At 46.1% G+C, this 14,303-nt stretch overlaps 1 protein-coding gene across 2 annotated transcripts in view; it reads right to left on the bottom strand.

The window, feature by feature from the left end:
- The window catches only part of KIF5A (kinesin family member 5A), a 55,668-nt gene extending 45,173 nt beyond the window's left edge, over positions 1–10,495 (bottom strand). The window contains exon 1 of one of the 2 annotated variants that reach the window (XM_028721309.2): positions 9,980–10,495. In XM_028721309.2, coding sequence (XP_028577142.2) covers positions 9,980–10,108 — 129 coding nt within the window. In that variant the 5' untranslated portion in view covers positions 10,109–10,495. The remainder of the gene's footprint in view (positions 1–9,979) is intronic. The other variant, XM_028721310.2, reaches the window with a different exon arrangement.
- Positions 10,496–14,303: the final 3,808 nt, after the last annotated feature.

Raw genomic sequence — 14,303 nt, 5'->3', positions numbered from 1 at the left:
ATTTTTATATGCTGATATAATTATTCTATACTATTCTAGTGATTGTTGAATGTTACTTTATTTGATGTAGGTTGCTTATTTTAAAGTTATAATAATAATAGTAATTTATTATTTGTACCCCGCCCATCTATCTGGGTTTCCCAGCCACTCTGGGTGGCTTCCAACAAAGACCAAAAATACACTAAGTTATGTTTTAGTATCAAATTTTTGTATTGTATTAGATTGTTATAAGGTGTATATTCTTTGTTTCTTCAGCTTGTAAACCGCCTTGGGTATTGTAAGATAGAAAGACAGTATACAAATTAAAAGTGATGATGATGATATTGATGATGACCTATTCTGGAAGTGCAGAAAAACAAACCGGCACATTTTATCATTCATGTTGGCTACAAATGTGTAGCCATACAGCCTCACCTTTTCCCCTCCACATGACTGTGAAATTATCTGCAGCATAGAGAGTAATCTCTTTGTGGTTGCTAGGCTACAAATATTCTTTTTTTAAAAACATCTAAGTAGGATATGGTCCCTGCTCTTCTGCCTTAGAGCAGCCTAATATTCTGTTTGCACAGAATATTGAAGAAATCCAGCGCAGTGAAAAGTGGGCACTCATTTCACATACTGCAGTAATTAACTGCAGCAAAGAACCCTAATTGGGCTGGTGCTCTGATCTGAAGTGCATTTAATGTAACAACTAATCCAGCCCTGCTAAAAACCACCCCATAGAGCCACCCACCCCTCTCTCTCCACTTTCGTATTAATCCGTATGAATGACCCACAAGAGATTTGGGCATTTTATGCAAGTCTTGTGCCTGTGTCTGAAAGTCCCAGTGAACTCAACAGGACTTTGTTCTGAATGGAAATGCCTAGACCTGCGTTGTGAGTCACTATCCAAATTGACGATATTATATAACAGAGAAGAAGATCAAAGGGAAATAACTTGATTTTAAAAGGCAAAAGATTTGTATGATCTGAGGCAAAGCCAGACTTGAATTTAAACCAGGTGGGACTGCATTTGAGATGGATTATTAAAATGTATTCCTGAAACCAGCTCTCTTAAGAGGTCTCCGGGTCCTGGATGTCTGATGGGACAATCTTGGGTGAATCAGACACTTCCTTTCCTCCTGAGCTTTTCCGCTATTAGCAAATCTGTAACTTGCGACGACTGGGAAAGTTCCAGGTCTCCTGTGCCTTTTTAACAGGGGTAGGAAAGAGATTTGTTGACAAGGCTGCTTCTACAACTGCAGCCTGCTAGTTGCAGATGCTCCCCAAACAAAATTCTTTCCTCAACCTGATGTTCTGCAGATGTGGTTGAACGACCACTCCCATCAGTCCCAGTAAGCATGGCTGGTGGCCAATGGTGATGGGAGGTGTAATCTAGCAACATCTCAAGCGTGCCAGATTTGGGGAGGCTGCCTTAGCACTCCTCTTCTGTATTTTAAAGGCAAAACTAGAAGTGATGTTAAGTACACAAATGGTCCTTGCATGTTTATTTTTTATTTACCAAATAGTGACTTCAAGGGGGAAGTTCCAGGTTGGGACTGCAGTATAGAGGAGAAGCAATTCGAATCTTTGGCCCACCAGTGTCCCAATTCAGATTGGGGCCCCTACAGCTGCTATTTGCCCGAGGAATAAAGTTCCTAGGGACAAACAGCAGCTGTGGTTGTGAGTTAGAATCATAGAATCGCAGAGCTGGAAGGGACCCAAGGGTCATCTAGTCCAACCCCCTGCAATGCAGGAATCTCAGCTAAAGCATCCATGACAGATGGCCACCCAAGCTCTGATTTAAAGCCTCCAAGGAAGGAGAGGCCACCACTTCTCGAGGGAGACTGTTCTACTGTCAAACAGCTCATACTGTCAGAAAGTATTTCCCTATGTTTAATTTTTTTTAATTAGTTTAATTAGTTTTCCATTATACCCCCAATAATAGCCAAATTATAACAATAACAATTAATTCCCAAATTATACAATTATCAAAGTGTCAATCAACATCAAATTAATACATTTTAATTAAAGTGGCTCCCCACATGATGGTTTGGGTGCATTTCCGATCTTATATCACTGCGTTCTTAATTAATGTCAGTTAGATTTCAGTTATAATAATAATCCCTTAGTCCACAGCTACATAAGAAGAAGAAGAGGAGTTTGGATTTGATATCCCGCTTTATCACTACCAAAGGAGTCTCAAAGCGACTAACATTCTCCTTTCCCTTCCTTCCCCACAACAAACACTCTGTGAGGTGAGTGGGGCTGAGAGACTTCAGAGAAGTGTGACTGGCCCAAGGTCACCCAGCAGCTGCATGTGGAGGAGTGGGGAAGCGAACCCGGTTCACCAGATTACAAGTCTACCACTCTTAACCACTACACCACACTTCATGATGTTACAATATATAAATTTATAAAGCTTCAAGTGAAGAACTCAAACTATTTTCTTTATTCTGCCCTGCATGTGAAAACAGTTCTATCCATGGAGATTCCTTCTGTCCATTTATGGAGAGCTGTTGTTTTCTCCCATCATGGCTTGGGGCGGAGCTGAATCTTGAAGTTTCTCAGAGGTCTTATCTCTCTGTCCCTTGCTTCTGTCTCGGAATAGGCAACAGTCTACTAGAAACCATTCTGTGTCTCTAGTAAAACATGTCACAGATTTTCACCATTTCCCCCTCAGCCTAGGAAAAGTTGGGCAGTTTTCAAATGCACTGAAGATTTAATACTCCTTTCCAACTCCCAGAATCTCTGCAGCGTTCTTATCACAGCCCCCAAATTATTTTCCTTCCAGCAAGAGATTTATGGCTCAATCCAACTTTATCTTAGATTATATTCTGTCAATAACACACACAAATCTCAGTCTCTTTTTCCTTGTCTGTTGTTTTTAAATGGAGATGAGGAGAATTACTCTGTCTTTCCAACACAGTCATACTTGAGCTTCTCCTCACCCTTTCTTCATTTCAGATCACACACAGTTTCCATTTTTGCTTGTTGATATCAATGTTACGCCAATGTCCCTTCCTCACTTGTAAATATCTTTTTATCTTATATTCCAGAGAGGGTTGCTAAATCTTAAAAGAAGCTTAGAATAAACAAACCATGGGCTTCCCTCTCTCCAACCAACCCTCACACCGAAGAAAATCTTATCTCAGTTCAAACCTTTGATCCATGTAGCTGGTATATTCCGAAGTATGTTGTTGCAGCCGTTTCCCTTCATGTTTCCCTTCACTTTAAACCAATTAAAGATTCAATTAAACAGAGAACCTCTGCTTCTTAAGGGCTGCATAGGAGGGTTTTCGCCAGGTGAAGTGCTTTTGCACTCATCGGCTCCCGGCCTCCTACATTCCATGCCTGAGCGAGAGCCAGGTACCAAGACAGACTGTGAGTGATGCCCATTCCCCCCGTCCTTGGAGGAAATTTGCAAGGATGATTTACCTGTCATCCTTGTTTTTTGTTCGCCGATGATCCCTTGCTGTCATGGAGGCTGTCCCCCATCTTATATTTGTGCATCTGGTTCTTCCTGCCTAAGTGCAGAACCTTACATTTGTCCCTATTTAAATTCATTTTGTTAGCTTGGGCCCAATTCTTCAATCTGTTAAGGTCATTTTGAATTCTGATTCTGTATTTTGTGGCATTATCTACCCCTCCCAGCTTAGTGTCATCTGCAAATTTGATGAGCATCCCCTCAATTCATTCATCAAGTTGTTTATAAAGATGCTGAACAACAACAGGCCCAGGACAGAACCCTGTGGCACCCCATTTGTCACTTTTTCCCAGGATGACAAGGAACCATTAATGAGTTGTAAGAGAAAGATTTAAATCCCCTCTGCCACAACACCACAGTCCCAGTCCATTGTCTCCTTTCTCTTAGTGGATAGTTAGTACATAGAAGCCAAGCCAGTCACAAGCATAATACCACAACTAGGGACGCAGGTGGCACTGTGGGTAAAAGCCTCAGCGCCTAGGGCTTGCCGATCGAAAGGTCGGCGGTTCGAATCCCTGCGGTGGGGTGCGCTCCCGTCGTTCGGTCCCAGCGCCTGCCAACCTAGCAGTTCGAAAGCACCCCCGGGTGCAAGTAGATAAATAGGGACCGCTTACAAGCAGGAAGGTAAACGGCGTTTCCGTGTGCGGCTCTGGCTCGCCAGAGCAGCGATGTCACGCTGGCCACGTGACCCGGAAGTGTCTCCGGACAGCGCTGGCCCCCGGCCTCTTGAATGAGATGGGCGCACAACCCTAGAGTCTGGCAAGACTGGCCCGTATGGGCAGGGGTACCTTTACCGTTACCTTTTAGGGCTTGTCTACTATGCCCCCAGAGTTCACCATGTGTTTGCAGTTGCCTTGGTTCCTATTTAATGTGTGTAGTGCACATGACATTACCCTCAGACAACACCAATCTCATACAATCAGAACTGTAGAGTTGGAAGGGACTATTTGCCTGTAAATTAAGGGTATGAGCCAAGAAACTGGGCGGGGGGGGGCAGGCGGACTGGGCTCCAAACCACTGCACTTGGAATCACGGAAGTTGTTTTGGCATTTTGGTGTAGGTGTCTCAATTCTTACTTTCTGCTATTCTCCTTCCTCAAATACTTATTTATTTTCTCACCATGTACATAACTGCTTCCAGCACGTCTGGGTTTTTTCTTTATCAGATTTGCACAAAACCAAAAAACTGCAGAGGCAAATTTCCAACTCCCCACTGTGTGCTTTTACACACTTCTTGGTCAGGATTTACCAACAAAAAACAAGGTGTGCACACATGCCCTATCCCTATGCAACTGGCATGTTAGACTCAACATACAACTGGCATGTTAGAATCAACCAATCAGATGGCAGAGACAAATACGAAAGGGAAGGCCGAGGCCTACCAGTAAGAGGGAAAGACCAAAGTTGCTCCTCACACAATTCAAATCCATGTGGGTGTGGACTACTCTGGTCTAATTCAAATGGAGGAAAGATGGATTAGCAGCTACATACTGCTCAAAGGTGGTTTGGCTCTAAGAAGGATGGTATTGATGTGTCCAGCAATGTATCAGGCAGGTGATCAGGAATGTATATGTTGCCATGTATGCCACTATTGCCATTGCAGTTGGAGCAAACACAGCAGAATGCTGTACGTACCAAAAAAACACACAAAAAAAACCCTATGGACTCTGTAAAGCGGATAATACAATTGCAATCCCACATGCAGTTTATAGCACAAGAGCAATGACTGTAAAATCTGTAGTAGAGCTGGGATTTGTTTGTTTTTAGGCGTCTTGCGGTATAGTCAATTTGTGTCTGAAGCAGCAGGGCTGTTTCAGATTTCAACTGGGAGCTCCCCTGCCCAAATGTTCCTCCGTACAAACACGTACAGATCCCCGCACAATGAAAACTAGCGTGTCAAGGGCAAGTTAGAAAACTAGGAATCGGGTGGAAATGTTCTAGTCTATGTGGAGGGATTTGTATATGTGCACAGGATCATTTCAGTATGTGAAACACCAAGATTCTGCCTTAGTTCTGTCCCTGCCCCCTGCCAGCTGAAGTACACGAGGGAGGCACCAAGATCTCGCAATATCTTGTACCAAACTGACCCCATCACTGCTCCCCTTTTGGTAGGCAGCCAAGCAAGCCACTGCTTTCTAAACCAGATTCTGATGGTTCATGTTGGAACCATTTTTTTATTTTTTATTAATTGTTATGCTGTTCTACTGTGAGTTGTAATGATTCTGGGTAATTATTTTGCTTTGTGTGTTTTGTTTGCTGCCTTCAATTTTATTTTATTTTTTGAATAGAAAGGCAAGATACAGACGTTGAAATAAAATTAAAATTAAAGAACCCTCCCACCTGTAAACTACAATGGCATGGCCCAGATGTAAGCTTACCAGCCCTGTGAGAAGTAGGCCATACTTATACTGAAATCTTGTGATTGCAAAAGCACATCCCCATCCCCAGATCTAGGGCAGAGGTTTTCAACCTTTTTGAGTCCATTGATCCCTTGACCAACTACATTCTTTCTGGGGCACCCCTGTGGGGCTCAGGAGCCCAGTTAAGTCACCCCTTGCCTGCAAAGATGGCAGCCTCTTACCTCTTTTCGAACACCATCCCTTGTGGAGTGTTCCCTCAGCCTCCTCTCTGCCCCCCTCTCCTTTGCAGTCTGGGCAGCCACAGCTGCTGCCCCTGGTCTCTGAGCTTCCACCCTGCCCCCAGAGAGAGGTGCCTCCTCACACTGCCCCACAAGGGCCTGGGAAGCGCCCCCTGGCCAGCCCGAGAGGCACTATTGGCCTGGGGAGCTTGTAGCCAGGGCTGCTGCAATGAATGTAGGGCTGTGCAAGACTTTGGGAGGCTGAGACGCAAGAGGGCATCAGAGAAGGGGGTGAAAGAAAGAGGGACAGAGGCCAGTGTTGCCTGTGGCACCCGTGACCATCATTCAAGGCACCCCAGGGTGCCACAGCACACTGGTTGGAAACTAATGATCTAGGGTCATTAGATGGGATCATAGGCTGGTCAAGGCCCTGCCATTCTGATTACAGAGGTATTGTTCCCTAGCTAACGCCACACCAGGTTAGGGTCTCTCTCTCTGTAACACGAAGCAATCGGAAGTGTAGGCTTTAGGCAGTTACATCAATGAGTGCACAAAGAATGCCATCAAAGGGACAAAGTGGAAGACTGGCATCTGTTTCACAGTGGAAGGGTCTTCAAGTGATCCTACCACACAGACAAAGGTCTCTTGGAGAGGTAAGCTCCAGTCCATGCTCAGGATGTTTGCGCAGGGATTTGCAAAGACTGACTTCTTCAAGTATCTTGAACCTTGTGTGTATGTGTAGTTCCACCTGCAGACTGGCTTGGTCACACTCTTGCTAGTACACTCTTGCTCTCAGCTCACCCTTAGTTGCCGGCCTGTAAAAAGGGCCTATTAAGCAACCTACCTAAAATGGCTGCTCTGAGGATGAATGAAATAAGGACCAATTAACAGACTCTGGCTGGGCAGGCTATTCCTCATTTTCTTTCTAGCCTCACAGGGTTGTTGCAAAGATAAACAAGATGAGAGTTGTGAAAGTGTTTTGTATATAAAAAAGAGCTGTAGAGAAATGAGTAAGATACCAAAAATACCATAGCCAAGCAGACCAGAATCCTTTTCCCCACCACACACCTCTCTGAGTGCATTATTTTCCCACATCATGAGTGTGTCCCACTGGATGCTGATGTAGCCAGGCCAAGCCAGGAAACCAAAATGTTTCCTTCTGGAAACAGAGCTGCCCTTCCAAAGTAAGCAGCAGGCCCTCTCTTTCCTTGGAGGGTTTTAAGCAGAAGTTGGATGGCCATTGGTTATGGATGCTTTAGTTGAGATTCCTGCATTACAAGGGGTTGGACTGGATGACCCTCAGGGTCCCTTCCAACTATGATTCCACTGTAGCTGTTCTGTCAGGGTGGGGAACTAGTGGCCTTCCAGATGCTGTTGGACTCCAACTCCCATCTGTCCCAGCCAGCATGGCAAGGATGATGGAGGCTCTAGTCCAGCAATGTAAGAACCTCCACAGGCTTCCCAACCCAGTCTAGAGGCTGTAGGCCAGTTTTCCCCAACCTGATACACGATGGCAGGAGGAGACATGTAGCTATACTGGTCCATTAGAAAATATTAGGGTCAGTGGAAATGCCACAAAATTGTGAGCTGCTTTCAGGTTCCCCACAATACATTTTCCAGTTATAACAGCAGCAGCTAATCAGCCAGTTCCCCCCTGTGCAGCTGATGTGGTTCCCTGCAAGAGCCGCCTCCAGCCTGGATATGTTTGGCACCAGATGGATAAAATCGTTCAGCCAAAACAAAAGGAAAAGAAACACTGATCAACCAGATGAGAATGGCATGTTCCCCCCGCCCCACACTTTCCCTTCCAGCCCATCCATCACAAGAACCCCAAAGTACAAAGCTGGCAATGGAGCCGGGAGCCAGTGAGAAGTCATTGTTTGCAAAACACCGAGCAGCTTCGGCCGCCACCACATCCAAAGGTTGCAAATTATACAAGATCACTTGTGTAATCTAGTCCGGAAAGGAGTACTGCAAGGCAGAAGGAGTGCAGATTCCGAGGGCATTGGAGGAAGGGATCCTCATGGAAATGGGCTGCCCAGTGATGGACCACAGTCAAGCACAATGGAGGGGAGTGGTTCCTAGGAAGGAGCTGGCAGTTCCTTCCCTGTCACTGCTCTGAGGGATGACGAAGCAGCTGAGCCCAGGCAGGCAAGCAAGACGGCACCGCATCCTGCTGCCTGCTCCCTGCAGCGGCTTTTGTGCCTTTCTGGTGCTTTGTTCCAGAGGCAGAAGAGAACAGGGTTGCTGCTTCCCAGGGTAAAAAGCAGAAAAACCTAACCGTGGCTAATTTGCACACCTGAATTCCTCTTAAAATAAGCAGATTTTAAACACTCTGGTGTTGAGGCTGGCCTTAAACAAAGCAGGTGGGCAGACAGGATGGGGGAACCATTCAAAATGGTTTGAGCCGGGTTGAAGTGGCCAGGTAGCAACTGCAGCCCAGGAATTGTCAAGAGAAAGAGAAATAAACTATGCTAATTGGGGGAAAGAGGCCCCTGATATTTAAGAAGCTCCATGGAAAATCTCTGCTCAAACACCCGCAGGAATGACTTTGCAGCACAACTGTGCTAAATCAAGAGGATTCTCCAAAATACCATCTTGTTCCAAGCCCAGCCATGAGAAGATACCCTTGGTACCCAAGTGGAAAATAAACTTGATATCCCAGGGCTCCATCCGCCTGTGCAGTGAGAGAGGAGTCAGGCAGTCCCATTAGCACAGATTAATAACTTTCTCTGCAGCAGAGGGATTGAGAGGCACCCAGAAACCACAGAGAGTTGGAGTGGGGATGGGCAAGTGGTTTCTAATTCCCGCATATGCCTTCAACAGCTGGGGTCACCTTGGGCAGGTCCTACGCCTACCCTTTTCACTTTATGGACAAGAATCAAAGGGGTCAGTTGCTCATGACTGCACTAGCAGATCAGTCTCTTCAAACATGATGGGTGAGGCAGGTAGCCATCTGTTGGGCACCCCACAAAACGAACACCCTCCCTTTTGACCACATACCCAAGACTGTGCAACACCTCCCACGTGATACCCAACCACTGATAGATATTTTAAAAACCTCCGTGGCCATGGCTCATCATGGGAGGCTGACATGAACGTCACTAGCCACCCTCCCAGGAGAACCAGCTCCCACTTCCTGCCCTCCTGAAATGGAGGGTGTCTTTAGCAACTGAAAGAAGTGAGCATCATGAGGTCAAAAGCCAAGCGCTGTACCAAGTGATGAACACAGAGACTATGGGGACAGGGGCGTTGCCAGTTCCGAGTAAACAACCTACAGACTCCTCAGCAAGCCACCTGCATCACTTTGAACCCCCATCCTTATACTGCACTGGTGTAACTTAACATGGCGTAATTCACTGTGGTAATGGTGGGGGTTGGATTTAAAACAGATGATGGTGGGAATCAAACGAGGTTATCTCAACCGGTCAGTTTTCAGCCCTTCAAGAGAATAACCTCAGAGGAGGCAGCATAATTTGGGCAGATTCAGAGGTTTTAAGTTTTAAAATTTGGGAACAAAAGATAAATTCATGGGATACAAAGGGTTTGTGTAGGAGGGGGAAGACATGGTTGCGGCTGCTGTTTTCCTCCCAGCTCCAAGGGATCCCTCCTTTCTTCCGAGTAGCCAGACCAACAGCTCAACTAGCCACACCCAGTGGTTTTAAGGCTGCAGAACTAAGGGTGGAGCAGTAGCAGCCAAACAATTGAAATAAACTCTAAAGTCACAATCACCAGCACCCATTCTCTAGGCAAATGGATACGCTATCGGTTATTTTACAGGTGGGCTTTGTTGTAATCCGGGAGATTTTGAAGGACATGGACCCACCTTATTGAACAGGCCTGGCTCAGGGCAGTGATGGAGGGGGTGATGCCCCTTCTTTTGAGAAGCGTCCCTGCAGCTGCTCCCCCAGCCCCCCACCCCCAGCATTTGCTTACCCCAATGATGACGGTGTCATCCCCCTGGAAAACTGGGATGAATTTATCTCCCCGTATGATCTCCGACTGGTTCAAGGGCCGGAACCTACAGAGCACTTTGATGCTACATTCATTGACTTCTGTCGTCATGCTGGCTGGGCAATTGGGCTCCCTGTTCGTCCTGGCAGCTTTTGTGGCGAAGAGGTGGAGGAGAAGCAATTCCCAAGGGGAGTCGAGAGGCAGAGAAAGGTGAAGGCGGCGTGCAACCAGGCTTTAGCAGATTGCAAAACGGGAGAACGAGATCCCTGGATTGTCACCCCACAGCAGCAGAGCAATGGGGCTCTCTCAGCTGGGCTGGTGCGTCCTCCGCGCCTGCGTTACCTTGGGATGCTGCTTGCAGTGCCTGTATCTCCCTCCTTCCTGCTGCAGGCATCGGCAGCATCAGCAGCGAGCAAAGGGATGGGCAGCTGGAGCCAGGATGCTATAGCTTTTAAGGTGGAGCGGGTTCTGGTGACTTAAGGTGGAAGCAAACATGCTGGTCCTAGCCCGGGGTGTGGAACCTTTTTCAGAACAAGGGCTGCATTCCCTTCTGGGAAACCTTCTGAGGGCCACATGCGGGGGGGGGGGGGGGGACCAGAAGCAAAAGCGGGAGGAGCAACAAATGTAATTTTTTTTGCCTGCATCTCCGCTGACCTCCATCCAGGCAAGCAAGACACCTTCCTGAATCCTGCCAGGCAAAAACACTCAGGTTGTGGAGCGGACCCAGGGAGGGCTGTGGCCTGGGGAGAGTCCCCAGGGCCGGATGGAGAAGACTGGAGGGCTGCCTTCTGCTGCTGGGTGTGATGTTCCCCACATTTGCCTTAGCCAGTGCCCCCTCCCTTGGGTTTTGAATTGCAGCTGGCAGCCGCTGCTTTGTTCCTTTTGAACCTGGACTCCTGGAGGCAAGGGGCAAGTGCTGCTTGGCTTGCTGGCTTTAGAAAAACAGCACCTGCCAAAATCCCCCTTTATACACAGCCCTGGGCTTCTTTGGGAGGCAAAGCAGGGTAAAAATGGGATGAATTAGTAAATAATAAAAGTGAGGATCTGCACCCTTTTCCTAGGCACTCTTTCACTTAATTTAGACCCCATGTCCCAAAAAGCACTCTGCACTGCCCTAATGCCTACTATGTTGGCACTGGCTATGATTATTCCCTGCTGAGAAGGGGGGGGGGGACATTTCGCATGCATTCAGATGCCCTTTATTATCCCTCCATAGTCCATAGGAATAGAGGCAGCTGCTTAGTAACAGATCAGGCTATTTGTTCATTTAGACCAGTGGTGTCTGCGTTGCTGGCAGCAGCTTTCCTAAGTCTGTCACAGATAAATATTTTCCCTCATCTTCTACATGATCCTTTTCTAAACTGGAGGCACCAGGGATCGAATTTGAGACCTTCTACATGCAAAGCAGGTGTTTTTCCATTGACTGAGCTCTGGGCCCCTCCTCGCATGACCTCAGGCTGAGGCCAGAGTCAGTTCCAGGCATTCTGTTCTTCAAGCATTCATCCTGATTTGTTTGCACAAAGTTTGTGGGGACGTTAGATGTCATTGCCTATTTATTGTGCATTCATTCTGTTTGCAGGGGGGAGGACAGACAACATTGCGTCAAACAAATATTATCCCACATTTTCCAGCGCATTTCCCCGTCACTTTTCCTAATCACAAAAAGGTTGATTTTGGAAGCAAGTCAGTTTGTTGTGTAATAACGCCAAATCCGCTTTAATTGCACATCTTGAATTTGTTGGCGCGCGATTGAATCCCACTTGACAATAGCAATGGTCTGAAATCACCCCAGGTTAAAATAAATGTCAGTCTGATGGAAGATGTCATCCACCTAAATACTAGATGACATGCATTATACTTGCTCATATGATTTCTCCTTTTTCCAAAGCACCCAAACAACCCAAACCAAGACTGCCTCCACAAATACCATGGGAGAGGCCACATTCTTAAGGCCCTTTCTACCTGAAGGCCAAGATTGCAGCTGGAGAAACAATAAATATCTTCTTTTTTGAGATGGGGAAAGCAGAACTGTGTTGTGTACAGTTATGGTCACCCCATCTCAGAATGGACATCACAGAACCAGAAAAAAATGCGGGAAAAGGCAACTAAACTATTAGGGGACTGAAATGCCTTTCCTACAAGGAAGGAAAAGATGTGAAAGGGGTGAGCTGAACATAAGAACATATTGTTGGCTGCTTTTTCAAATTTGTTTATTTGTTTCATTTTACTTTTTGTAAAGTAAATCCTGCTTTGGATTATCTTTTTAAAAGGAAAATTAAACACTAATGGACTCGGCTACATTTGTCAAAAAACAACACTGAATGCATTATAAACCTGCAACATCAGATGGCGCCAGAGAGCAAACAAATTTTCTATGTTATTTTTACATAGGTTTTTTTCTTTTGTTCTAACAATTTAATTTCTGACTTATTAATAGCATGTGTTTTTTCTCTTTGTCTAGATCCACCCACTGTCTATCTAAATTAAATATTGCGTCCCTAATATAGCACCCACAAAACAGCTAATTCTGATGGTGTAGAAAGTCTAAGTTTTCTAATTCCCCAGCATAGGATCAGGAAAGATTCCTGTCTGTAACCTAGGAAAAGAATCAATGTAGACCAGGGACCAGGGCATTGTGAGCTTCCAGTTACTGTTTGACTGACTCCAGTTCCCATCGCCCCTGACCGTTGGGCCACGCTGGCTGGGGATGATGGGAGCTGGATTCTCAACAGCAGGAGCCACAGATTCTGCTTTCCTGGTGTACACAGTAGTGAGCTATTTGGTCCAATGACTATTACTTGGTATATATTTGTGTTTGGCTTTGCACCCAACCTCTTCAGCCCTCTGCTCAGAAGGGTTTTGACCCATGAGATCTATAATTATGGTGGTTCTGAAGGACTCCCCTTTTTCAGAACTACTCATGGGTGTCTGTGGTTATTTTGAGGGAGGGGCAAAATAAAACACTAAAAGGATGGAGGTGGCTAGTTTCTTGGAGGAAAAGATAAATATCTGTACAGTACATGTCACCTCATATCTCAGGTTCTACCAATGGAAGGTGGAAATCTGGGGGTTGTGGTTCAGCTACCCCCCCCCAATGGATGTTCATGGGACTACTGTTGCCTATTTAATGTGTGCCCATGTCCTATTTGTTTATAACCAATGCTGGCTTCAAATTTTAGGGTGCCCTCAGGCAAGATCTCCTAAGAAGGCCTTCTAAAATGGTGACAGCACAGTTTACAGACTCTGCTTTCCACTTGTGGTGGCAGCAGCACAAGTTTGTTGTGTAAGAGCTCCAGACCAACTTTAGTTGAGGGAGAAATTTGGTTTGCATTTAAAGCTGAGTTCTCAAATCCACCCTTTCTGAAACAATATGAGAACCGAAGCATAGCCAATTCATGCAGGAAAAGGCACTGGATCAAACTCTGTGTGCTGGCCTGCAGCTTCTGATGACCCTTGACATGACTTTTAGAGTTTGATCTTCTGCTGGCTCATAGTTCTAATATATGTTTAATCCTTCATTGGTATCAGATACATGTATAGAGCGCAGTTGTCCTCTGTCAGGAACATAGGAAACTGCCTTACAGTTAGATCACTGGTCCATCTAGCTCAGTATTGTAACTGCATTGGCTGGCAGAGCCACTCCAGAAGTTCAGACAGTCCTACTTTGACATGTTGGAGTTTGAACCTTCTGCATTCAAAGCAAGTGCTCTACCACTGAACTACACCCCTTCCCCATACACAATCTGAGATGTATACCCCACCCCCAATATATGCCTTCTCTAAGCCTCTGAATAATGCCCCGGCCCAGGAGATATAAATCTGGTAAAACCTTTGAATCATCAACATTGCTTACTCTTCCAGGAAACGCAGCAAAAACTGCAGAAATCAAATTGAGGCTGACGTGTGGAGGGAAAGCAGTACCAGAAGTGCAGTCACTTCTTGCATCAGGCCCCAAGCAAGACAAGAGTGCAGCAGCTGCACTGACTTGCAAAGTAGATTCCTTTCCTTCCAGATGAGCTGAGCTGAATGAAGCTTTAAAAAGGAGCGGGTGAGGATAAGGGAGGTCAGGCCCATGCCCTGCTTGTCAATTTCCCAGAGGCACCTGTCTGGGCTGCTGCTGGGAAGCAGGAGGCTGGATTAAACGGTCCTTGATCTGAACCAACAAGGCAATTCATAGGATGTGCTCTGTATGTTTTACCACAGTTATGTCAGTAGCAGTTATGTCATTCTCTCCAATACTTAATAGAGGGGGGAAAGGTGCATTGAGAGCCAGTGTGGTGATGGACTAAGATTGGGCAGAACCAGG

Source organism: Podarcis muralis, chromosome 2 (assembly GCF_964188315.1).
Source record: "Podarcis muralis chromosome 2, rPodMur119.hap1.1, whole genome shotgun sequence".
NCBI lineage: Eukaryota > Metazoa > Chordata > Lepidosauria > Squamata > Lacertidae > Podarcis > Podarcis muralis.
The sequence above is the reverse complement of the archived record's forward strand: the minus strand, read 5'-3'. Positions and strand labels throughout refer to the sequence as shown.